The sequence below is a fragment of the Podarcis melisellensis genome (assembly GCF_964234715.1).
Source record: "Podarcis melisellensis genome assembly, chromosome: 2".
Lineage (NCBI taxonomy): Eukaryota > Metazoa > Chordata > Lepidosauria > Squamata > Lacertidae > Podarcis > Podarcis melisellensis.
The window spans coordinates 110,846,391-110,872,644 of record NC_138529.1 but is presented as its reverse complement, the minus strand read 5'-3'; the positions used below and the strand labels follow the sequence as shown (position 1 = coordinate 110,872,644).

Sequence of the window (26,254 nt, the reverse complement as noted above, 5' to 3'; positions counted from 1 at the left end):
CCGTGAAGCACACTTGCAATTTTTTTTGGTTCTGGTGAAACAAGACATTGTGGACGTCCAACAAAGCTGAATGATTCAGGACAAAGGAACTGGAAGTGCTTCCATAATTAAACTATGGAACAAGTTTTCACAGGACATAACCACAGCAACAAACCTGGACATCTTTCAAAGAGGATTAACAAATTGTTTATTAAATAGAAACGGGCACCTACAATTCTGATACCTTGCTGAAAACGTTTTTGTTTTGCCACCTGGTTGTTTTAGAGGAGTCGTTTGGTTCTGTGTTGTTCCTTTGTCCTGCGTTTTATGATCTTATAACTGAACGACGTTTTAATTTTTTATTGGACGCCGCCATTAATAGATTTACGAGCTGGCAGTTTATGAGTACTCTTAAGAAATAAATACAATAAATAAACTTTTATATCGGACTTCCTTCTGATCCTATAAGTGGATGAGCAGGCAGCGTTGGGGCAAAGGTCAGTCTTGCAGTCCTTGGAAATGACAAGGCGGCAGTTTCAGGCGTCCTGTTTATTGAGACTGCGCCTTTCTTGATTTGTGCTTCAGCAGGCGCTGTGGGTTAAACCACAGAGCCTAGGACTTGCCGATCAGAAGGTCGGTGGTTCGAATCCCAGTGACGGGGTGAGCTCCCATTGCTCAGTCCCTGCTCCTGCCAACCTAGCAGTTCAAAAGCACGTCAAAGTGCAAGTAGATAAATAGGTACCACTCCGGTGGGAAGGTAAACAGCGTTTCCGTGTGCTGCTCTGGTTCGCCACAAGCGGCTTAGTCATGCTGGCCACCTGACCCGGAAGCTGTACGCCATCTCCCTCGGCCAATAAAGCGAGATGAGCGCCGCAACCCCAGAGTCGGTCACGACTGGACCTAATGGTCAGGGGTCCCTTTACCTAGCAGAGATCTAGGTTGCTCTCTTAAGGAGACAAGGCAATGGTGCTTAATTTGATGGATTGCTTTCATACTATCACACACTTTCTTTCCTCAAGGGAGCACGAAGCAAAGTGCAAGCTACTCCCCTCCTTTTAAGTTCACAGCCGCCCTGCAAGGTAGGAGAGGCAGAGTGGCAATGACCAGCCAAGGCCCCCTAGCGAGCTTTTTGGCAATGCAGGGATCTAAAGCTGACTCTCCCTGCTCTGGCAAGCTGCCTAAGGTGGGGGTTGCTTCCAAATAACCTGTTTGTCAACCACACCCACCCACCCAATTTGCTGGTACAAGGTTTGCGAGGAAGTTAGGCAACATCAGATATTTATCTGGCTTGTGAAGAGGTTAGACAATGTCGCATCAATGCATGTGTCAAGGCATGTGTCAGATCAGCGTTTTTCAACCTTTTTTGGGCAAAGGCACACTTGTTTCATGAAAAAAATCAAGAGGCACACCACCATTAGAAAATGTTAAAAAAATTAACTCTGTGCCTATATTGACTATAAATAAAGTAATTCTCTTGAATAGGAATCAAATAAACACAAAGAATGTATTTTATAATTACTTTATTATGAAATAGTAAGTAAACAGAAATATGAAAAATTATAAAACACTTTATTTTTAAATCTTTCGAATTTTTCAATTTTTCCCACGGCACACCAGGCAACATCTCGCGGCACACTAGTGTGCCGCGGAACAGTGGTTGAAAAACACTGGGCTAGATGACCCACAGGGTCCCTTCCAACCTTGCAATTCTGTGACTCATCCCACACTTCCCACTGCATTTGCCCTTGGCTTTCCTCACTGCAAAAAAAGTCTGATATTTTAGTTTGTGGTGCGAAACCTCCCAACCGTCTATAATTGCACAACCCAGAATTGACCGGGAACATGATTAAATCCTGCTCTAAAATTGTGACTAATAATAATAATAATAATAATAATAATAATAATAATATATTTATACCCTGCCCATTTGGCTGAGTTTCCTTAGCCACTCTGGGCGGCTCACAATGGAGTGTTAAACACAATACAGCATTAAATACAGTGGTACCTCGGGTTAAGTACTTAATTCGTTCCAGAGGTCTGTTCTTAACTTGAAACTGTTCTTAAACTGAAGCACCACTTTAGCTAATGGGGTTTCCTGCTGCCGCCGCGCCACCAAAGCACAATTTCTGTTCTCATCCTGAAGCAAATTCCTTAACCTGAAGCACTATTTCTGGGTTAGCGGAGTCTGTAACCTGAAGCATATGTAACCTGAGGTATCACTGTATTAAAAACTTCCCTAAACATCCCTAAACAGGACTGCCTTCAGGTGTCTTTTAAAGATAAGATAGCTGCTTATTTCCTTCACATCTGATGGGAGGGCATTCCACAGGGTGGGTGCCACTACCAAGAAGGCCCTCTGTCTGGTTCCCTGTAACCTCACTTCTCACAATGCACGAACCGCCAGAAGGCCCTCGGTGCTGGATCTCAGAAGCGTGAATGCGTGCGCATTCCGATATAAAAGCACGCGGCAGAAGTCCTTGCAATCTGGCCATCTGTAGCAGTTAAGGACTGCAGAGTGCCAACAGGACGGCACAGAAAAAGGAGGGCACTAGGACCTCGCGCTGCCTCCCTTGGATGTTGTGGTACCCAGTTCAGTGGATGCAAGAAGATCAGCTGTTTTGGGAGCATCATTGCTAGGGAACCATGGCCAGCCAGACGCAGGGAATCCAGCAGCTGCTGCAGGCTGAGAAGAGAGCTGCCGAAAAGGTGGCAGAGGCTCGGAAACGTGAGAGGGGGCTTCTGTTTTATTGGGGGGGGGAGATGTGGGGGGTTGAGGAGGACCAGAATTCCTGAGTTCTCTGATAAAGGATTGCTGTGCAGGCATCACAGAGGAGAATGAACTAGAATTTTTTTTGGGGGGGGGACTGAGTGCCCTTTGGATCCATTTCCCAGTTTCCTTCTCTTGCCCAGGGCAAGAGCAACCCTAAAAAAAACAGGCCTGGAGAGACAGGTAATGTTCTTTCCACCTGACCTTCAATGTCTGTCTCGCCACCTCCATCCCAGGGAAGGCCCGGAGGCTGAAGCAGGCCAAAGAAGAAGCCCAGGCTGAAATCGAGCAATACCGCTTGGAGCGTGAGAAAGAGTTCCAGCAGAAGCAGCAGGCGGTAAGATTTCGTGAGGGTTTTTTTTTTTTAATGGGTGGGGGGAACTGAGGATGGAGGATGAGTCACGGGAGGAAGAGGCAGACAGGAACAGCAGCGTCAGAGGGGTGGGGAAGCGATTCCAAATGGTATAGGGTAACCTTCGTGATTCCCCTCCCACTTAAAATTCGGAATTTGGGGATCAGGCAAGGGTTATTGTTGGGAAAGGGAAGAATTCTTTTTTTTTTATAAATATTTTTATTAGATTTTCCATAAAGAAAAACATTTTTACAAAATTATACATCCATTTTTAACTTAAACCCTTTTTTCCAGAACTTCCCTCAGCTTGTCTGATAATTTTCCGTTTATTTTTTATCCTCGTCTCACATTTCCCAATATTATATTGCACTCAAATACTCTTAATCACATCATATTTTTAAAACAATATTTCTAACAGTAATTTCACAGAGCTTCTTGAAAGCCAACGAACGTTATTTGCTCATCACAGAAATTTTTGATATACTCAGGGAAGAATTCAGGGCAGCCCCTGTTCTAAGGTGGTACAGAGCATATGGGGCAGGTTTGAAGGAGGCTGTTTACCTTCTAAGAGGCCGCTGCACAGGCAAAATGGATGGCTGTGGGAGAGGGAAGAGAATGGTTTACTAGTTGTGCTAGATGTAGCCAGTGACAGAGCATTGGGTCTGCATGCAGAAGGTGGCCGGTTCAATTCCTGTCATCTCCAGGTAGAAGATGTCCCAAATCCTAGACAGCCTCTGTCAGCCTCTGTGGATGATACAGAGCTGAATGGACCAAGGGTGTAAGGCAGCTCCCTATGTAAAAGAGGACTGGGTAGCCCGTTAAGGGTCGTTTTCCAGACCTCCTTATTGGCAGAGATGGATTAGGGCAGAGATGGATTAGGATGGCGCTGTGGGTTAAACCACAGAGCCTAGGACTTGCTGATCAGAAGGTTGGCGGTTCGAATCCCCGCAATGGGGTGAGCTCCCGTTGCTCAGCCCCTGCTCCTGCCAACCTAGCAGTTTGAAAGCACATCAAGTGCAAGTAGATAAATAGGTACCGCTCCGGCGGGAAGGTAAACGGTGTTTCCGTGCGCTGCTCTGGTTCGCCAGAAGCGGCTTAGTCATGCTGGCCACATGACCCAGAAGCTGTACACTGGCTCCCTCAGCCAATAAGGTGAGATGAGCGCTGCAACCCCAGAGTCTGTCACGACTGGACCTAATGGTAAGGGGTCCCTTTACCTTTACTTATAGCCATGTGATCCCTTCCCAATGTTGCTAGAGCATGGTTTAGACCATGCTGGTGGTGCTGTGGTCTAAACCACTGAGCCTAGGACTTTCCGATCAGAAGGTTGGCGATTCAAGTCCCCACGACGCAGTGAGCTCCCGTTGCTCGGTCCCAGCTCCTGCCAACCTAGCAGTTCGAAAGCACGCCAGTGCAAGTAGATAAATAGGTACCGCTGTGGCGGAAAGGTAAATGGCATTTCTGGTTTTCATCACGGTGTCCCATTGAACCAGAAGCGGTTTAGTCATGCTGGCCACATGACCTGGAAAGCTATCTGTGAACAAACGCCGGCTCCCTCGGCCTGAAAGCGAGATGAGCGCCTCAACCCCAGAGTTGCCTTTGACTGGACTTAAGCGTCCAGGGGTCCTTTACCTTTTTTACCTAGAGCAAAACACCCATCGTCCCTGGCTACCGATCATGCTGGCCGAGGGGAGTTTTATCCCAATATCTAGAAGACACAACATTGGCTACCCCAGGGCTCCACATAGAGAAGCCAGTTAAACTGGCAGCTGAATCTTACAGAGGGGTAGTACTTCTAGTGGAGAAAACGTCATGGTCCTTCTGGGGTGGTTTGTCCACTTTTGGTCCCCACCGTGCATCCAGCTCTCACTTCCTAGAAGCTGTCAGCATGTGACGGCAGCCACCCCCCAGGAATGGGTTTGATTGGCCGGCTAAACCAGGTGAGAGCAGCTGATGGGTCTCAACCCCTCAAGAAGAGTTTGGATTTGATATCCAGCTTTATCACTACCCGAAGGAGTCTCAAAGCGGCCTACATTCTCCTTTCCCTTCCTCCCCCACAACAAACACTCTGTGAGGTGAGTGGGGCTGAGAGACTTCAGAGAAGTGTGACTGGCCCAAGGTCACCCAGCAGCTGCTTGTGGAGGAGCGGGGAAGCGAACCCGGTTCACCAGATTACGAGTCTACCGCTCTCAACCACTACACCACACTGGCTCTCAATGCATGATTAGAGACTTCCCATGCATGCAGAGATGTGTAGTGAGCAGACATGACCAACAGTGTGTCCAGCGGTGAAGAAAGCATTTTCTGCATGTGCCGTGGAGGGAAGTGAGGGGCAGATGGGGCTCGTCAACCTGGGAAAGGAGCCCATCTTTTTTTTTTTTATAAATTTTTATTGGGTTTTCACATTTTATAAAGACAAACAACACATATGACTTCCCCCCACCCCCCCACATACATCCCACTTCCCCTGTTTAAATCAGCAAGTTCTTATTTCCCTCTTTAAACTTATTCTCCTTATTCTCCAATTTAATTCTCCGTATTAGGCCCAATATTATTATCCTATTCTCTTATATGCAATAAATCCTTTTTCTAAGATCAATCGAAATTTTTATACCATAAATTCCCCTTTTTTATATTAAAATATGAGTCAAATTTACAATAACCAAAAGTTCTAAAATTTTTAAGAATCTGTTTTCCCCTCCCTCCCTGCCCGGGTATCTGTCCCTTCCCAAATAACTCTCCTCTCATTAAACTCCTAGCCAGGATTCCTTACATCCACCGCTCTTAAGTCCTTTTCAGTCTCTCTCAGGCTTTTCTGCCAATAGTCCTCTTTGCTGGTCTTCAGGTCTCGAAGGATGTCTGTCACGATTGCTTCGTCTTCTCCCAATTCAAACCTCATTAAGGAAACTTGTTGCCAGGACTCTACCAAAAATCCCCCAAGCTCCAAATAATCAAGGCCAGAAAAGAGGAGGAAGTCCCAGTTATGTTTCTTTATTCCTTTAAATTTCAAAATTCCATGGTTTCCGGGGACTTCTTCCTTAACTTTTCTCCTCAGTTTCGTCTGTTCAAGTTTTGTAATCCAAAGGGTTTCTTTGTTTCCTGGCAGCATAGATTTCTGTTCAAGATTTTTTGTCCACACTTTCCCTCCTCCGACTTCCTTTTCCACCAACTCCAAGGATATCCTTTCTGGTTCGACTGCGGGGACTTTCAAAAACAAGTCTTTAGTTCCTTCAACAGGATTGCTTATTTTAGAACTCAAGGACGTAAGTTGTTTATCCATTTCCATGGTCTGCTCTTGCAAGATTCCCACGAGAAAGAAAGCTCTCTCTATTTCTGCTAATAATTTTCCTTCTGCAGCCATTGTAATGTCACTAGTTTCCCCTAGGGGGGTTGCCATTGTTCAAAGTTCTACGCCAACAATCCTTTTGTTGACGTGATCGGTGTAATGGCGGATTCCCTCCGAGCTCCGGAGGGAATCGGCTCCACTGAGGACGGGTCTTGCCGCGCCGGCGACGCGGGGACCCTCAGAAACCGCAGGTGCTGATACCTGCGGACTTGGTGACTCAGCGGGCACCTTAAGCGCCCCCCCCGACAGTCGAAGAGCCTTTTTAAAGGCTGCGGAGAAGGTACGGGGGGTGGCGTGGTGCTGAGAGTAAACCGCTATCTCAGTGGAGTGAAGCCGCAAGCCATTCACCGGAGAACGTCAACTTTCTACCTGAAATTTGGACTGGAAACAAACACCCCCGTGAGTAGAAGGAAATTTGGACTTAAAAAAAAATTTTTTTTAATTGGGCGATCGGGGGGGATGTGCTAAAGGGAAGTCCGCACCCCCCCCTTCATACAGGCAATTGGAAGCAAGGAGCAAAAACCTAAGATCGGAAAAAAAGATCTTGTGTCTATTGAGACTGATAAGAGATTCCATTAATTTTTGAGAATAAGCTTTTATTTTTTTTAAGTTGTGCTGGAGGGAAGAGGCGAATTTTGGAAACTTTTGTGACACCCCCCCCCTGGACCTGGGAGCGTCCTGCATCAACCTAGCCTGAAGGAATTGGAGTTTGACAGCTGTCAACTGAGCTGTCAGACAGCTGAATAAAGGATAAAATTGTATCTCTTTGGTTTAAAGGTGTTACATATAAGTAGATGTGACTTGAAACAAAGTAAATAAACAACAGGAAAGGAGCCCATCTAGCAGAAGGAAAACGCTGATCCTAAACCTCCAGCGCCTTGCGGGAGATTTTCAGGAGAAGAAAAGGCTCAGAAGTAACCTTACGCAGATCTGGAGTGGTGTTATGTATTTAAGTTCTCACCCTGGCCACTGGGGGTATTGTGTACAGTGGTACCTCGGGTTAAGTACTTAATTGGTTCCGGGGGGCCATTCTTAACCTGAAACTGTTCTTAACCTGAAGCACCACTTTACCTAATGGGGCCTCCCGCTGCCGCCACGCCGCCGGATCACAATTTCTGTTCTCAACCTGAAGGTACTATTTCTGAGTAAGCAGAGTCTGTAACCTGAAGCGTATGTAACCTGAAGCGTATGTAACCCGAGGTACCACTGTATATAGTTTTCACTCAGGTCCACGTCAGTTAATTTAGGCGGGAAACCCTGGGGTGTTGTTCTTACAATGTTGACCGCCGGCTGCCTATAAAAGCAGGCTGGCTGAGCTGTTCAGTTCAGTTCAGTTCCAGCTTACTATAACGAACCACTTGGAGAAATCTCTGTGTCGTCTGCTATGTCCACCCACTACTTAATACTGGCGACGAGGATGGGATTGGATGGACATCAGAGCACAGCCAGATTCGGACACTCACTAAGCTGAAACACTGAGCGAAATCACTGGACAGAACCCAATTCAGAGCTGACCGTACTGGCTAGAGCACTGTGTTCCATCCATTGCCCTCCACGCCGGCTTCACTCGTGCCTCTAATGCCATTTCCTCCAACCTCTGAATCATGGGATTCCTACCTCGCTCAGTTTGCCTGCTTCCACCAAGCAAACGAGCTGCTGGAAGGGTCTGAGGAGCATAAGCGGGGCTACTCCTCAGCCTCTGTGGGCCTGAGGTGTTCAAGACAGCCCATGTTTTGGCAACTGGCAACAGGACAGCACCCACCAGAACACGCATGGGTAGCAAGCTAGCTTAGAGAAGGCTGCAAGTGGCACATACCAGCCCTGTCCTTTAGGGCCTTGCCACCACTCGCTGCCGCTCACCTTCCGCCTGAGGCAAGTGGCTCACTCTGCCTAATGGTAGGGCCAACTCTGGTGGTTCCCCAGCACCCTCTCAATCCAATGGCATGGCACCTCTAAACACTGAAGTCTCATATAGATATCCTGGCTGATAACTATCCGAATTCTTCCATCCCAGTGCTGGAATATCTGATTGGCGGATGACGCTGACCTCACAAGAAATGAACTTCCTTGGGCTCCAGGACGAAATTCTAAAGGAAGTTGACACTTTTGTTGTTTAGACATGGCTATGACGTCAAGATAGACTTCACTCCTTACCTGTACCTTCCTTCAGGTGCTATCATAATTCCTAACTTTGTTGCCTCTCTCTCCCGCCCACAGGCTCTGGGCTCGCAAGGGAACCTGTCTGCTGAGGTGGAAGCCCAAACCCGCAAGAAACTGCAGGCGATGCAGGGAGGACAGGCCCGGGGCAAGGATCGAGTCCTGCGACAGCTTCTCACCATTGTTTGGGACGTGCGACCCCAAATACACCCCAATTACCGCATAGCTGCCTAGTGGACCCATCGGCCCAGCCTGCAGTTGCCATCGAGGGGACCTTACTGACCAGCATCAAACACATATAATGCCCCTGATTCCTAAAAGCAGTGGTGCAGTTAAATAATTTTATCTCGGCCCTTAATGGTGTTTCAGGAACTCTTTAGATGATGATGATTTCACTTTAATAATCATTGTTGCTCCCAGCTACTCTGGGCAGCTTCCAACACATATAAGAACATAATAAAACATCAGATATTTAAAAACTGCCCTTTACAGGGCTGCCTTCAGATGTCTTCTAAAGGTTGTACAGTTACTGATCTCCTTGACATCTGATGAGAAGACGTTCCACAGGGTGGATGCCACTACCAAGAAGGCCCTCTGCCTGGTTCTTAGGCATATGACTTTAAAGCTCGTGATATCCCCCAAATAAACCTAGAAACTGAGGTTTGTTCATGGGGCCGGGAATTGTAGCTCTGTGAGGGGTAAACTACAGTTCCCAGAATTCTTGGTTGGGGGCGAGTCATGTGCCTTCACTCAAAATACGGTAAGCCAAACTCTGGTGAGCGGAGCACAGAACATGTTCCCTAGAATCCTACTCTGACAGCACCACTGCCTCAAGTTCTAACTTTACATGCTCCTAGAACCTCTGTTCCTCCCAATCTCCAGCACGTTTCAGCTTCCTGTGCTCCTATAATCCCACACCAATTTTTTTTTTTTAAAATACTTCTATCATATCTCATATCTAAGGCTGAAAATAGCACACGATGGTTATCAGCGTTCCATTATCCCCAGACTGAAACAGCAAGCTGGCGGCAGGAAAATTTACTCAGTTTTACGGATGCTCTCAACTTTTTATCAGCAATAGGAGTAAGGAAGATTATTCAAACTGGGGGCCATGTTTTCTTGTGGGCAACCTTCTGGGGCAAAACTGGGGCAGAGCAACTGACTTTTTGCCTTCGTACAATAGGCTGCATTCCAGCCACAAAAAAACACAGGTTTCTACAGAGCTACACATCTCTCTAGACAGGCAAAGAAGAGGCACAACCAAGGGCAAATTCCAGTCAGGCAAAAACATTCAAGCATGGAGCAAAGCAAAAGACAGAGTGTAGCTTGAAAAAAACCCTGAGGCGCATATAGGGGACTGTGGAGGGCCTGAGGTTCCATACCCCTGCTCCATAAAAGCTTTATTTTGTCTCTGCATAGTTCCCTGTTTCTCTGTTCCCACAATATATATATATTTTTAAGGGCAGTAAGGTCCCCTTAGCTGAGCCCTACAAAATGGGTCCACCACTTTCCACATCGCAGTTCTTGGTTCCTCTCTCTGTTTTGCTGCACCCCGTGGCATGAAGGGGTGTGTTGAGAAAACTGGGGCAAAGGGGTTATTGGGAGTGGCCCCTCGCTTCCTGCTGGTGTCTGTACGTGTGACGAAAATGTAGCTCCTCATTTTTGTTCTGCTAGTGTTGTACCCCAGGACTCCTTCCTGGTCCCGCCCTCCCCACAAATGTACAACTGGACGTTTCAATAGTCACTTCCAAACATGATTAATAAAAAGTGTCATTATGGTTGAAATGGATTAAAAAGTGCTTATTATACATCTGTGGAGCGAGACCCCCTGGTATCTGAGGGAGATGGGTCAGTGTCAGCAGGTGAAGTAATGTGACTAGTATTTGTTTGTTTTAAAATTTTATTGATACGGCTTGGTACCTGCTCTTCAACATAAGGTCTCATGGGCAGGTTACAATAGCCATGCAGACTTATTTGAGGGGAAAGAAGGTGCTTTCAAGGTAAAATGTACACACAGCCCATATTGGAGAGATAAGTCACTGGCTATAGGGGCAAGACAAGAGTCATAGCCTATCGCCTTAATAGCTCAAATTGGGGTTGTACCCTAAAGCTGCAGTCCTAAAGCTGGGAACATATCCCATTCAATTAATGTAAGATAATTCACTATGTAAGATAACAACAACAACAACAACAGCAACAACAAATTTTATTTATACCCCGCCCTCCCCAGCCAAGACCGAGCTCAGGGCGGCTAACACCAAATATAAAAACAATTGATTGAAATACAGCTTAAAAAAAGATTAAAGTACAACACTAAAACATTAAAATGCAGCCTCATTTCAGTGGAAACTCAATCAAAAACTTTTGGGGGGATAAAAACATCAAGTCTTCACCAAGGCTAACTATCCAGACTGGTCTTACACGGGCCAGAAAAAAACCAGGGAAGTCCCCAGATAGGAGTTCCAACACAGAAGGAGAGAGGAAAAAATGATAACCCCTCATAATCATCGCAGTATTAAAAGTGTGTAGCCGAGAGAATGGAACAGGTCTACTGTGATATTTAAACCTGAATACTAATCCTGCATAAGAAGAAGAAGAAGAGTTTGGATTTGATATCCCGCTTTATCACTACCCAAAGGAGTCTCAAAGCGGCTCACATTCTCCTTTCCCTTCCTCCCCCACAACAAACACTCTGTGAGGTGAGTGGGGCTGAGAGACTTCAGAGAAGTGGGACTGGCCCAAGGTCACCCAGCAGCTGCGTGTGGAGGAGCGGGGAAGCGAAGCCGGTTCACCAGATTACGAGTCTATCACTCTTAACCACTACACCACACTGGCTCTCATAAAACCATGACGCTATGGGAATGGGGAGAGAAGCATTGTGGAAGCTATTTCAACTGGATCTGTCCTGAGTTGTATTCGCTCCCATCCAGTTTTTAACATGTGTCCCCTACAAAGTGAACCGCATGAACGGCACTTTACGAAGAAGCAAAAGCCTTTATATTACAGAACTTCAGAAGTCGCAGAAACAAGACTTTAGACATGTCTCCATCCAGACAGCAAGAGAAATTCTAAAAGAAGCGGGTTTCAAGAGGAAATAATTGGTTTATTCTCAGGAACGAAGCATGCAATCTTCACGTTAATGAAAGAAAGCAGACCGTGCAGTGGCGTAGCGTGGGGGGTGCAGGGGGGCTGGCCGCACCGGGCGCAACATCTGGGGGGGGCGCTCGCACTCGCAGCTCTCTGCCCCTACCTGGCTCACTCACTCTCTCTCACTGCAGTGCTGGCTGTGCGAATCCGATCCGAGCCGCCGGGTCGCCGCCCACTGTGGAGGGGGTGGGTGCCAGGTGTGCGGTGCGGAGAGAGAGCGAGGGACTATCTGGGGGAGGGACAGTGCAGCGGCCGCCCAGCGTAGCGCTGAGCGGGGGAGAGAACCACACCAGACCAGACCAGGCAGCAGCAAGAAGAAGCTGGCAGCGGCAGCAGGTTAGGGGTTAGGGGGCGCAAATTACTTGCCTTGCCCCGGGTGCTGACAACCCACGCTACGCCACTGAGACCGCGTGGAGAACACCACGTGGAATTATGGGAGTTGGAAGTCTGCGAGGGCCCCTGCTCTTAAATCTTCCTTATTCCAAACTTCCAAAAGAAATAAGCAGACTAATCTGGGGCAGAACCAAGAATGCAGTGTGCTTCGACGTCCCACCCAGGAGAATGAGGTCATAACCAGGGGGCTTGTTGCACCTGTTTGATGCCTTTGTTTGCTCGCCTTTCTATGCGTGCAAGGTGCAAGGCAGAAACTACCCCTCCCATTGTTATTGGGCTAGATCTCCTTCCAGCCCTGATCACTGCCCGTGCTGGCAGGAGCTTGTGAGAATTGAAGCCCCATAACATTTGAAGGGCGCCCTAGTTGGTTCTCCCTGGTGTAGACAATGCCGAGTCAAACTGGTCCACAGCCTTGATTCTGTATATTTAAGGCAACATTTTAAAATAAGGTGAACATAGGAAGAATGTGACCGTTTATGTTGTAGCTCTGAGACACCAATTGATGTATAAATTGGGGTTTGGCTTCTGCAGCCCCAACTCCCCATGGGACTTTGAGTCCCCTAAGTCCATGATTGGTCAGAGAAGAATGGATGGAGGCAGGATCCAGTGGAAAGCAAGGCAGATATTTATTTATTTTTCTGTTGCAACAGAGTTCCCTATCCTTCCAAGGAGGGAGAGACCCTCTGCAGGAACCTTTAAAGACTTTTGACATTGCCCAACTCATTAATCAAAGACCACCCCAAAATAATCATACATACATCATAGGAGGTGGTCTCCAGCAGAAATCCTGTCTGCCAGGATATCTGATAATGGTCACTGATTGCATTACCTGGGCAACCTGGACATTTTTTGTGTGATGGTTAATACTTTAGTTCCTGAGTCCAGGTCACAGGCTCATCCTAGTCATACACAAATACGCCCTTTAGACAGGATTTGTAAGCCAAAAGACAATGGGAAGGCTTTTCCTATTTGCCTCCCTTACTGTAGAGCATGGGTAGGCAAACTAAGGCCCGGGGGCCTTCTAAATCTGGCCCACGGACTGTCTGGGAATCAGCATGTTTTTACATGAGTAGAACGTGTCCTTTTATTTAAAATGCATCTCTGGGTTATTTGTGGGGCCTGCCTGGGGTTTTTACATGAGTAGAATGTGTGCTTTTATTTAAAATGCATCTCTGGGTTATTTGTGGGGCATAGGAATTCATTCATTTATTTCCCCCCCAAAAAAATATAGTCCGCCCCCCCCCCACAAGGTCTGAGGGACAGTGAACCGGCCCCCTGCTGAAAAAGTTTGCAGACCCCTTGGTAGAGGAATATTTGAGGGAGTCAAAATGGCTTCAGTATTGCTCTCCCATACTATTTCACGACACATGGTTTGTATATATTTCGATATGTGTGTATTCATGAATATTTATATTTGAGACCTTAGAATTCTTATAACACTGTGAAAGGTTGAAACTAAAGAAGGCGTCCGTGTGGGAACCTCTTTTGTTACTACTTGTTTCCTCTTGCGATCTTAACAGTTTGCACGGCAGTTATGCAACTCAGCAGGGTGCAGATTCCCAGCAAGTTAGGGGGGAAACTGCTCCAGTTGCATTTCTGCCCCGTTGCTGCTGTGGGAAAAAAATGGCAAGCAAGCGTCTAGGCGAAAAGAAACCAGCAGCAGCCTTTTATTTGAATTTTCACAACCCCAAGAAGACCTGTTTGAAATTAACCAATTTCCAGTCAGGCTCTCAATTAGACAAGCCCCGCGAGAAACCCGCGGGGTCCTCGCGACAGATTCCCACCCGGGGCTTCCGGTGACCTCCTTCCCCTTTACCGGAAGCTGCGCACTTTCTGCTGTGGTCGCTGTTCAGCGTAGCTCTTCGACTCCTCCCCTTCGTAGAAGGTAAGGTGCTCCCCGACAATCGCGCCTCCATCCGCCCTCGGTTGTGCCATCCGCCCCATATCAGGGTAGATATCGTTTCTCCAGGCATTTTTCTACCGATGGTTCGTTTTTTGGGGGGGCCGCTTTCCCGTCTGGACCTCCAAAAATTGAGTCGGGAGTGGGCGGGGGGGGTGCCTTATCCCCTGCCATTGCAATGCTAAGTAGTAGAATTTTAAGATGGCGCCCTTTTTCTTTTGCGCGCTGCTCCCCGTGAGCTGTTCGTAATCGGGAAACATCCTCCTTGTGGCGTTAACTAGGCCTCCCAAGCGTGGTCCTTTGGATAGAGAGACCCCTTGTGCCTTCCTTTTTAGCTCAGAATTAGAAATTAGAAATACAGAGGGTTTTAATTCTGGTGTGTCTAGCCGCCCCCCCCCCGCCCCCAATTTCCAAACGGCCTTTTCTCAATAGCGCTCTGTACATGATGAGACGATTATGGGGTAATTGTGGGGAGGGGGAAATTGCATCTAGAGAATAGACGGGTGGGATCCCTTTCCTCACGTAACGGGGTTTTGAGATGCAGCCACAAACGTGCCCCTTGCTGGGGGATTCATTCATGCAGTTCGTGCAGGTTTGCAGATTAAATATTCTAGGAGTCTTTCCCATGTTTGCTATTTGGGGAGGGTGCAGGTTTAGGTGGTCTGACCTTCGCTGGGTATAATGAGATGGGTTGCAATGGAACAGATTAAAATGCAGGGCAATGAATGACAAGTGGGGCAGGAGATCCAGCTATTTTTCTTTTTTAAGATTACGTTTGGGACCAAAAGGGAGCTATATGCAGTGGATTGTTTTGGGAGAGTGATTTTAGTGCAGTTTGCCATACTTGTACTCGGAAGCTGCAACTCTCTCCATAACTTTTTTGGGTTCATCCTTTGTATGGTCTGAACAGGGCCAAGTGGGTGTAATATCTTTAGGGATCCTGCCCACGTGGAGTGTATTCTCCTGGCGCTACAGGAGAACACTAAATTGCTGTTGCAGGAGAGGGTTTCTCTGGGAATTTACAGTGCTGAAATGCAGAGGTTTTCTTTTTCTATTTTTAAGGTGGATTTTGTAGGATAAAAGAAGAAAAAGCTGCTGTTGTGCAGGAAAGGCGTGAGGGAAGAGTCAACAAGAAATTCCATCAAAAAGACAACAACACACCCATTCTGACTCAGTGCTGGTGAGTGAGATTTATCTAGGAGGTTTTTTAGGTGGCTGTTCTTGAATCCCTTCTTGCTTGGTGCTGCAACTGTGCTTCAGGCAGCACCTCAAGAATGGGAATCCTCTTAGGAGTTGTAAATTTCAGTTTCCTGGTGCCATTCTCTTATCTTTTGTGCTGCAGGTGGTGTGGTATATGGTACTTGGATCTGAGAATCCCAGTATCTTAGAAAGCTCCTGCATGGATTTGGAAATGGGGAAATGTGTGTGTGTGTGTGTGTCTGGCTCCCTCATTTTCTTGCCCTCCCCTTAGAGGTGAAGTGAGGATGCTCATCTATAGCAGCATGTGTTTTCAGGGTGCCCAACTTGTCTGTTATGAGCATAAATGTAAAGCTACAAAGCCAAGTGCATGGAGGCATGTTTTCATGGGCTTAGGTGATGAGGAGGGATTGATTGGGGTTATTAGCTTTCAGGGCATAGTGAGTTTAGGATTGTTGCTGTCCAAATGCAATGCATGCAACTTTTAGGGGGTCCCGCTTGCACCCCTTATATTTACTTTCCCAAAATCTGCCAGCGAAATAGCCATATTGCTCTGTTGCAGAAATAGCAAGAAAGTATACTATCATGGCACCATGAACACTGGTAAATTAAGTATGCCATGGGTGTTTGTGGTATATGAAAACATATCAGTAATTTTTATGCACGTCATAAAAGTTGCGGGTGGGATGTGTCACCCTCCGGGTGTTGCTAGACAACAACTCCCATCATCCCTGACCCTTGGCCATCCTTCTTGGAGCTGATGGAAAGTGGATTCTCGGCAACATTTGGAGAGCTGCAGAGTCCCTGTAACTGACTTAAGTGCTGTTCAGAGGGTTTGCCTTTCTTCTCGAGTACTTCATGCATGTTCTTTATGAACAATCTGGCCCTCATAAAGGAGGCTCATGTTAAGTAAAATCATACGAGGCCCTTGTGAATCTTATCCTCATTCCCTTTAGAATGCAAATTATTCTAGTTGTGACAGACCCAAGTGCTTTTCTAAGAGATTCTGATTTAATGTGGTATAAGACTAGAGCTATATGCATCGTTAGCTATTTAAAAAAAATAAAATCTCGGAGGTAAGGTGTTATCCACAGTGTCCTGCGAAAACTGAAATATTCTGGTTTCTAAATGTGATAAAAGGGGCAGATAAAAATACTTGCATACGTGCAGCTGTAATAATAATATAAGAAAAGATGGTGGCAAAGGAACAGACAAGTGTACAGCATGAATCTTTCAATTTTTGATGTCAGGTTTCTGCCCAGTTATTATTTTGTGTAGAGAACATCCTTTCTGCCCTGTGCAGGCAGCAGAAGGATCCAGATAACCAATGGAAGAACATTGTAATCTTCCAGGACACATTGCCGCTGACCTAAAAGTTGAATTATTCAGCAAAGAAACTTCAAAGGGGGACTTTGCTCTGAACCTGTAAATCTGGTTGTGTTTGTTGAGGCCTGAAGCAAGACAAGGGCTTCTTCAAACAATACAGGTGTTAATTAACATAAGCTTTAAGTAGGAAGGTTGTGTTTTCACCAACCAAGATATTGTGAATGATAACTGCACTTGCTTACAGTCAATCGTTATACAGTGGAGTCAATCGTTATACAGTGGTGCCTCGCAAGAGGAAAAGAATCCGTTCTGCGAATCTCTTCGTCTAGCGGTTCTTTTCGTCTTGCGAAGCAAGCCCATTGATGGATTAGCGGCTTTAAGCGGATTAGCGGCTTAGAAAAGGGGGGGAAGGAAAAAAACCCCACAGGAACTCGCAAGACATTTTCGTCTTGCGAAGCAAGCCCATAGGAAATTCGTTTTGCGAAGCACCTCCAAAACGGAAAACTCTTTCGTCTAGCGAGTTTTCCGTCTTGCGAGGCATTCGTCTTGCGGGGCACCACTGTAATTGTCAGTCTGTTACATCTTATATTGTTTGGCCGTACTATTTACGCAATTTTATGCTAAGTCTTCCTTTTGTTTTTTAGAGAGAGAGAGAGAGGCATCACCATGACTGAGAACGATGTTGACAATGAACTTCTGGATTACGAAGATGATGAGGTGGAAAATCAGGCAGCTGGAGATGGGGTGGACGTCCCAACGAAGAAAGATGTCAAGGGGTCCTATGTCTCCATCCACAGTTCTGGCTTCCGGGATTTCCTGTTAAAACCAGAGCTGCTGCGTGCCATTGTTGATTGTGGCTTTGAACACCCCTCTGAAGGTGAGCCCGGGTGCCTTGTCTGGTGGGGATATTTCAGAACGTTAGCAAAGGAGGGCTGAATGTAAGTGCTTCTGAGATCCCTGACCTGCCAGGAGGTATTCATCGTACTTTTTCATATTCTCCATGCAGTGCAACACGAGTGTATCCCACAGGCCATCTTGGGCATGGATGTCCTGTGCCAGGCCAAATCTGGCATGGGCAAGACTGCCGTCTTCGTTCTTGCTACACTACAGCAGTTGGAGCCAGTCACTGGTCAGGTATGTTTCAGAAAGGAAAGCAGTTTTTCAAAATGGTGGGTGGGTGTTGAGGAGGCAGCATGACAGCCTGCCAGCTTAAACAGACCTGAATGAGAATCTGCTAGAGTGACGGAAGTAATCAGCAGGGGCTTCTTAAAATATATATAATATAAATATATTTCCTCCTTTCTTCACAGGTGTCGGTGCTGGTGATGTGTCACACCCGTGAATTGGCCTTCCAGATCAGCAAGGAGTATGAGCGCTTCTCCAAGTACATGCCCAGTGTCAAGGTGAGAGGCGAAGGGCTGCCACAGCTGTTGTCCCTGCTCAAGTCCACGTACAGTGGTACCTCGGGTTACATACGCTTCAGGTTACAGACTCCGCTAATCCAGAAATACTACCTTGGGTTAAGAACTTTGCTTCAGGGTGAGAACACAAATCGTGTTCTGGCGGCGCAGCAGGAGGCCCCATTAGCTAAAGTGGTGCTTCAGGTTAAGAACAGTTTCAGGTTAAGAACGGACCTCCGGAACGAATTAAGTACTTAACCCGAGGTACTACTGTACAGTGTTTTGCCTGCATGGGAGTGAACAGTAGAAAATATGCCTAAGAGAATGGTGGGAGAGGTTTGGACGATTTCATGGCTTTGGGGATGAAAGTAACACTGGAGGCAGTTTCCGTCAGTTACTTATTTGACAGAGTTTGCGCTCTGTTTTCATTTATTTTTACCCATTTTTGCACCTGTGGGGCTTTTGTCTCTCCTGGCTGCCAGCCTTTATTTGAGAGTTCCCTCTCCCTCCCCCCCAGGTGGCGGTGTTCTTTGGGGGCCTGTCCATCAAGAAGGACGAAGAGGTGCTGAAGAAGAACTGCCCCCACATTGTGGTGGGGACCCCGGGCCGCATCCTGGCCTTGGCCCGCAACAAGAGCCTCAACCTCAAGCACATCAAGCACTTCATCCTGGACGAATGTGACAAGATGCTTGAGCAGCTTGGTGAGGAGCTGTGTGCATGTGATCCATGTGGGTTGGGCTTAGTAGTTGGACAGCAAGGAAGGTAATGCTTGGGTCAGCCGAGTGTCCATGCTTTTGACTTCTTAGAAGCTGTGTTTTCCAGAACAAGAGGAAGAATGCTAACCTTCTGAGCACGTTGTGGAAGGGGCTGTTATTTCAGTGGAGGCTCTTGCTGAAGGAACCTGGGGAAGTTCTTTTGCTAATGCTTCCACTACTGCTCTGTAGGGAGGGAGGACTGCTGGGGGAAGGGGGAATCTCTGCAAACTGTCTTGCCTCCCCCTTCTTCCAGCAAAGCATTGTGTGAGTGTAACGCTACAGAGTGCAAGTCAGGAGCCAATCCAGAGAATGTACAAACAGCGTCAGATACAGATTATACAGATTATATCAGATACAGATTTACGATACAAATCGTAAAGCAGTAGTACAGTTACAGTGGTACCACGCAGGACGAATGCCTCGTAAGACGAAAAACTCGCAAGACGAAAGAGTTTTTCGTTTTTTGAGTTGCTTCGCAAGACGAATTTCCCTATGGGCTTGCTTCACAAGACGAAAACGTCTTGCAAGTTTGTTTCCTTTTTCTTAAAACCGTTAATACCCAGGGTGCATCCGTGCTTCGCAAGACGAAAAATTCACAAGACGAAAAAACTCGCAAAACGAATTAATTTCGTCTTGCGAGGTACCACTGTATTGGCCAGTTGAAGCAACAGAAGATAGACAGGCAGACAGTAACGTATGGGCATATACCCCTTAAAAAGTTGCCCATACTCTTATCATGAATTCTCAGTCCTCTGGGAAAAAAGCACCATAAGAGCTATTAAGTGTTTGTGAGAATAACTTCCTTATGTGGATATGGTCTGGCAGTGGAGGAGAGGAGACCTATTGGGTTTCTGGGGTGGCACATTCCTGGAGAGAGCCATTTCTAACCCTCTGGTCCTTTTCTTCCTCGCAGATATGCGCCGGGACGTCCAGGAGATCTTCCGCATGACCCCGCACGAAAAGCAGGTCATGATGTTCAGTGCCACACTCAGCAAGGAAATCCGCCCTGTGTGCCGCAAATTCATGCAAGACGTAATTAAACCCCTTCTACCTTCTTTATCCACCTGGCCGGCCGGCCAGCCTCCCTTCCTCCCTGTCCAGGGAAGGAGCAGGGGGCCAGAGCTTAGACCGCCACCACTGCCTACAGCACCCTGGGCTGCACCGCTGCCGCCCACCGGCTACCCCAGTCCCCCTAAGGCACTTGTAGGGCACATACCTTCCGGAAGATCATTCGGGTTACGCTAGCCAGCCGCATATTTGCACACACGAACGAGAGGCCTCTCCCAAAAGGGCTAGAGAGCATCCGCACACTATGATCATCCTCTACCCAGCTGGCACACACGACCTAGATAGCGTCCACGTTAGCGATGGAGGGGATCCATTCCAGAAGGATCCTCTTCCCGCCTCCACACTTGGCGGGTGGCGCAGAATACACGGCGCCCCCCTGCTCTTTATCCTGTATTCCCTGCACTCCCTTCAGCGTGGGATCCACCTGCTGGTCAGCACCGTGTTCCGAAGATCCTGGCCCACACACACCCACGTTCAGAAGATCCTGGCCCCCTCACACCCAGGCAAGTGTAGTTTTCTTGGCTCCTCACCCCCATGCATTACGCTCGGGTACACACGCACCGGCAGCACGCACGCACACACACAATCCTGCCCTCCTTGCCCTGCCCTGCCCACTCACTGGCTGGCACTCTGGAGACCTGCGGCGAAGGACTCCCCGAGGGATCCAAGGGACCGGCAGCAGCCAGTGGAACAGACGTGCCTGGCGACCTGGAGGAGAAGTTTTATCCTTTTTTTGTTCTGAACTGGGAAAAGCGTGCTGTTTTATTTTCTATTACCCCTTTCTTCTCTGTCCCCGTCCCCACCCCTGTGCCATGTGGGAAAGGGATTGTCTTGAGGGTCCTCACTGCTGGGGGAGAGGGAAGTAAACTGCTTCCCCTGCCCCCTGCAAAAAAAGAGCCGTCAAATCATGGCTGGAGGTAGCGACTGTCCGAATGCCAAATTAATCCTGAAATGAATAGGATTTGTGAGGCAGATAGTGGGTCTGTGGGGTCAGGTGGAAAGATGAGTTTCTGGGAGGCAATGGGCCATGTGGAATCTGTTTCCCATTGTACTTCGCTGACCCTTTGTTCCAAGCACCAGAGTTTGGGTAACTAGATAGTTGGAAATTGCAGGGGATGTGGTACATGACTGGACCCGGAGCCCCTGTTTGCTATTAGGAAGAAGCCTGTGAGGGATGCGCAAGGCCAGAATGGTTTAGGTGGTTGAAATTGCTCAACACGCACTGACTTCTTTCCTTTGCTGTTGCTTTTCCTTTTTTGGGAGGATTGGGAGGAAATCGCAAAGGAAGGCATTTGAGTCTTGTGTTTCATTTGATACCCTGCCTAATCTTGAAAGTGGCTAATGTTTAGTGCTTTGTAAAGGAGGAGAATCTTAAGAGGTGGCAGTGTTAGCCTTTCCCCCAGAATGCTTTGCAGGGAATGTTCATGGCTGAGCCGGGAGAAGTGTCTCCCAGGATCCTTTGGATGGAAGCTTTTGGCTTCTTAAGATTTACTGAAAGCGGAAGGGGGGGTGGGGTGTCCCTTCATTTTTCTGATCTTTCCTAAGGGAACGTAGGGCCGTGTATGCGGCGAGGAAAGCTGTTCCTGTGCCCGTTTTGTGCTTCTTGTCTACCCTGACCCACCCCCTCCCTCCGAGCCCAGGTCAGCCTTGCCCTGGTCTAACCGGCCCTGGGTTTGCTCCTCAGCCCATGGAGATCTTCGTGGATGACGAGACCAAGCTGACGCTGCATGGTCTGCAGCAGTACTATGTCAAACTGAAAGACAACGAGAAGAACCGCAAGCTCTTTGACCTGCTTGATGTGCTGGAGTTCAACCAGGTGCCTTCTGGAAGTAGACCCTGCCCCAGGGTCAGGGTTTCTCGCGATGTGGGAGGGACCAGAACTTGAAATGTCCAGTCCACCTTTAAAGGTTAAGAGGGTTGACTTGGTAGAATGAGGGAAGCCTGCTTCTGCTTCCCCGATCCTTTTCCTAGCTAGACGCTTGATCTGAGTCCCACGGGCTGAAATTAAAAGCTTAATGTTGTCCCACATGACGACCACAAAGCGACCCGCCTTGGGGATAACCTGGTGGTGGAGAAGTTGGGTTCTGCCTTCATGGCTTCCTATGAGTGCAGGCTCCATGCCCGCTCCGACCATTTTCGAGAGGGGACTTTGCAGGAGGCGTGCGCTGAACATAACAAACCGACATCCCTTCGCTATCAAGGGGTAGCTGTGAATAGGTGTAGGAGTGACACGTCGCTTTCCCATCTAGGTGGTGATCTTCGTGAAGTCCGTGCAGCGCTGCATCGCGTTGGCTCAGCTGCTAGTGGAACAGAACTTCCCGGCCATCGCCATCCACAGGGGTATGCCCCAGGAAGAGAGGTGAGAAGGACACAGAACTGTGACACGGGGTTGCTGGTCGAGATGCAGGTGGCTCATTTGCTGTGATGAGTTTGCTTCAGACTAGAGTCTCTGACTCTTTCGGTGATGCTTTTCTAAGCTCTGAGCAATGGTCACTGTGCTACATTGCTGAGACATAGATAAAAGTTCCTCCTCTTGTAGTTTGTTGGCAGGAGATGATGTTTAACGAGTGGGGTCCGGGACAAGAAAACACTATTAATGCGAATCATCTGGGTAAAGTTGATGCAGACATCCACTTTCTTGGCATCTGAATCTTTGGGATGGGGTGGGTACAGAGAAACATTTTCTTGCGCTTGACATTTTGGAGCTGGGAGACCAATCCTTACATTTAGCAAGATGCTCGTTTGGGTCAGTGTGATCTTACACACCTAGTCATTGGAGGGGTTAGCGGACAAAATTTTTCATAGGCTGATTAGGAGCTGAAAGTCTAGTTCGTAACCAGGGAATGTGAGCCTTTTAAGGACAGTCACGTCTGGTGGGCTGTGTGGGAGTTGTGTTTTCTGTACGGTGGCTGTCTTACTGCTTGGTTGGCTTCCTCCTCTCAGTCACTCCAGAAGGCAGGACTGTTTGCATTAAGCAAGCAGCGAGTCCTGTGTGAGAGAGCATCCTCCTTCAGTTGTTTGTCCTCCCTGTTCCAGGAGAGAGGTGGAAGCATAGCTCATGTTTGATGTAGGCCATTTGTGTGCGTCTTTGTCTTGTTTTTTTGCCTCCTATTTGAAAGGGTAGTTTTGTCTGGTAGGGTAGAACAAAGGGGTGGGAGTTGTCTTTCTGGTGTTCTACTAAGAGGTGGGGTTTCTAGGGGGCCTAGAGATATTAATCACTTTATTTTCTTGGCCTCGCAGGTTGTCTCGATACCAGCAATTCAAAGATTTCCAGCGCCGTATCTTGGTGGCCACCAATCTCTTTGGTCGTGGCATGGACATTGAGCGGGTCAACATTGCTTTCAATTATGATATGCCAGAGGATTCGGACACCTATCTGCACCGGGTGAGTGTGAGGCTAGCGAGAAAGTAGATTCCAAACCTCAGCTTTGAGGCCCAAGTTCGAAAGGATAGAAAAGTCCAAGGCGGTGTTGCGCTGATGAGTTTGCTCAGACTAGAGTCTCTGACTTGTTTTGATGTCTCTTCAAGCCCTGAGCAACACCCGTGGCAAAGGTGGGTTTTTACGTGCCCCGGTACCTCTTGCTTTCAGTACTTGACATTGGAGAGAACAGCCTCCTTTTGGAGAAGTACAGTGGTTCCTCAGGTTACATACGCTTCAGGTTACAGACTCCGCTAACCCAGAAATGGTATCTCGGGTTAAGAACTTTGCTTCAGGATGAGAACAGAAATTGTGCTCTGGCAGCAGCAGGAGGTCCCATTAGCTAAAGTGGCCTTCAGGTTAAGAACAGTTTCAGGTTAAGAACGGACCTCCAGAACGAATTAAGTACTTAACCCAAGGTACCAGTTTACCGGGAAATACTTCCACAGGCACTTGGACCCATCTTCTCCTTTGTGGGTTCCGTAGGTGGCTCGTGCTGGGCGCTTTGGCACGAAAGGTCTGGCGATAACTTTTGTTTCGGATGAGAATGATGCGAAGATCCTGAATGAAGTGCAGGACCGCTTCGAGGTGAACATCAGCGAGCTGCCTGATGAGATTGACATCTCTTCCTACAGTAAGTGCAGCCTGAGACCTTTGATGGCGGTTGGAATGAGCAGGGGAGATTTAGACTGCTGGAGGAGCTCGTTATTGGAGGCCAAGCAGGAAATTTGAGACCTGAAGGGGAGGTATAAGTTGACTGAATGTTGGGAAGCTGCTTTATGCCATTAGTCCATTTAGCTTAGTATTGTCCACACCTATTGGCCACATTTTTCAGGCATAGGCCATTTCCAGCCTTGGTGGTGTACATGCCAGGGATTGAACCTTTGAACCAGGTGCTTTGATGTTCTGAGGGCTCTCCACTTCAATCTAAATTTGAGGAATCTGATGAGCCGTATGAGAAAGCAAAGAACACTTGGAGGAAAAAATGCCTTATGAACTGAGCTTCTGGAAGTCACTGTGAACAGACCGCTGGCTCAGTGGGAGTTGCTGTTTGCCATGTAGAATTGGGGAGGGAAGTACTTAGTTTGGTAATAGTGGACACTTTTCTGCAGAAGACTGAAAGATGCTGGAAACATTAGAATTGAATGGGCAGCCTATGCTTGTTTGCAATGTTCCGCCTAACGTGTTTTGTCTCTTTCAGTTGAACAGACCCGATAAAGGGGGCTTTGCCTCTTTATGTTGCCCTTGGTTTAAATTCCTGACCTCCTCCGCTTCCCTGGAGCTTCACGTTTTTAATTTCATCCGATGGAGAATGAGGTGACCGACAAGTCTGGAACACTCAAACCACACCCCACTCCTGCGGCAGGGATAGAGGAGCATCTATCACTAGGCTGTGCAAAGTGGGGAGTTGGGGCTGACATCAGCAGATATCCTGCACTCCCTCAGGGCAAAAGTCTCCTTGCTCAACTTGGCACTCAGATGACAAAGAAGGTTCTGCTGCTGGAGCCTCCGCATGAGACTTCCTTTCAGATGGACCTCCACTGCCTGCCTGCCAACAAGATTTTGGGACTCCACCTATTGCTCTGTCCCCGCCCTTCCACCCATACATCAATACTACCAGTGATCTGCCTCTGTGATGATGGGAAGTACGAAAGGGGAGTTTAGTTGGGGGTGCTCCGTGATACCTGACATTTAAAAGTACATTTTGTTTTATAGGGGGGGGGGGAATTCCTTGGATGGGGAACTAAAAACACAAAACATTTTTTCGTACGCCCGTTCATCATTTTTTAAAAAGACTGTTTTCCGTATATGTGCGTGTGTGTGTTATGTATGCCCTATCACTTTTTAATTTTGTCTGCATGTTAAAATTAATCCCCCTGTTTAAAGTTGATATTTCTTGGCAGGTAAACTAGTAGTGAAAGATTGATAATGTTTTAGTTGTGGCTTGTTCTCTCTTCCCCATCCCCCTTTGAGACCCTATTATTTTTTTGGTAATAAAGGAGCCCAGCTCTTATGGGTGTTGAATTAAACTAGTCTTGTGAGTAACCTTTTGCTGGTGTGGCTTCATTCTTTAGGATAGGAGGATCTCTTGTATGGGGGGCATTCCCCCCCCTCTCTCTGGGTTAGATGTGTGTGTGTGAGAGAGAGAGAGAATTGTTTTCTTGGAAAGATACACATGCACATTGAATGTGTGAGACATTATTTGAAAGAATTCTTAAAGTTCGCAGGATAGCTCACAGAATAATTTTTAAAATAAATATACCATATTTTTCTGTGAATAATATGCCCCTATTTTGGGGGACTCCAAATTAAGAAAATTGGGGGGGGGGTGTTGAACTTTTTTGGGGGGAGATTAGCCCGGAGTTAAACATACTTTTGGGATGCGGGTGGCGCTGTGAGTTAAACCACAGAGCCTAGGGCTTGCCGATCAGAAGGTTGGCGGTTCGAACCCCCGCAACAGGGTGAGGTCCTGCCAACCTAGCAGTTCGAAAGCACGTCAAAGTGCAAGTAGATAAATAGGTACTGCTCCGGCAGGAAGGTAAACGGCGTTTCCGTGCGCTGCTGTGGTTCGCCAGAAGCGGCTTAGTCATGCTGGCCACATGACCCGGAAGCTGTATGCCGGCTCCCTCGGCCAATGAAGCGAGATGAGCGCTGCAACCCCAGAGTCGGTCACGACTGGACCTAATGGTCAGGGGTCCCTTTACCTTTACTTTAAACATACTTTTAAAATAACAAACCCTTTTCTCCTACACGGAAAAGTACAGCAAATGAAGCAGGACAAAATACTAGGTTTTGTCTAATCAGTTGCTTAATGCTCTGTGCTGTAAGGCCTGTGTGCTGAAAGCGAACTTAATTGACACTAGATCGACCTTACATTGTAAGCTCCCAAAAGCTAAGCTGGGCACAGAAGGGATGAAGGGCTTGCCCTCTAGCCCCCCACCCCACCTAGATTGAAATGTCAGTTACTGGTTGCCAGCGTCAACCAGCTTATTAGTGCTTAAATAACCGTATATACTCGAGTATAAGTTGACCCGAATATAAGCCGAGG

The 26,254-nt window shown here is 47.5% G+C and overlaps 2 protein-coding genes and 1 long non-coding RNA gene across 7 annotated transcripts in view; 2 read left to right on the top strand and 1 right to left on the bottom strand.

Moving 5' to 3' along the window:
- LOC309365473 overlaps window positions 1–26,254 on the bottom strand; it is a 112,540-nt gene that overhangs the window by 69,413 nt on the left and 16,873 nt on the right. The gene's annotated exons all lie outside the window — the stretch shown is intronic.
- ATP6V1G2 (ATPase H+ transporting V1 subunit G2) lies at window positions 2,529–9,530 on the top strand. Its single transcript, XM_081903473.1, has 3 exons — window positions 2,529–2,704; window positions 2,983–3,083; window positions 8,662–9,530. Exons 1-3 carry the CDS (start codon window positions 2,623–2,625, stop codon window positions 8,833–8,835), a joined length of 357 nt encoding a protein of 118 aa, XP_081759599.1. The 5' UTR covers window positions 2,529–2,622; the 3' UTR covers window positions 8,836–9,530.
- Window positions 13,899–25,251, top strand: DDX39B (DExD-box helicase 39B). 5 transcript variants are annotated; one of them, XM_081902943.1, is made up of 12 exons: window positions 13,899–14,026; window positions 15,104–15,215; window positions 17,211–17,441; window positions 17,571–17,698; window positions 17,875–17,967; window positions 18,482–18,665; window positions 19,633–19,751; window positions 21,472–21,603; window positions 22,037–22,146; window positions 23,028–23,172; window positions 23,692–23,839; window positions 24,407–25,251. In XM_081902943.1, the coding sequence occupies exons 3-12, from the start codon at window positions 17,231–17,233 to the stop codon at window positions 24,421–24,423; spliced, it is 1,287 nt and encodes a 428-aa protein (XP_081759069.1). In that variant the 5' UTR covers window positions 13,899–14,026; window positions 15,104–15,215; window positions 17,211–17,230; the 3' UTR covers window positions 24,424–25,251. The 5 variants fall into 5 exon arrangements, with proteins under 5 accessions (XP_081759069.1, XP_081759067.1, XP_081759066.1 ...); XM_081902941.1 differs by having other exon boundaries at window positions 15,104–15,221; window positions 17,215–17,441; XM_081902940.1 differs by having other exon boundaries at window positions 15,104–15,221.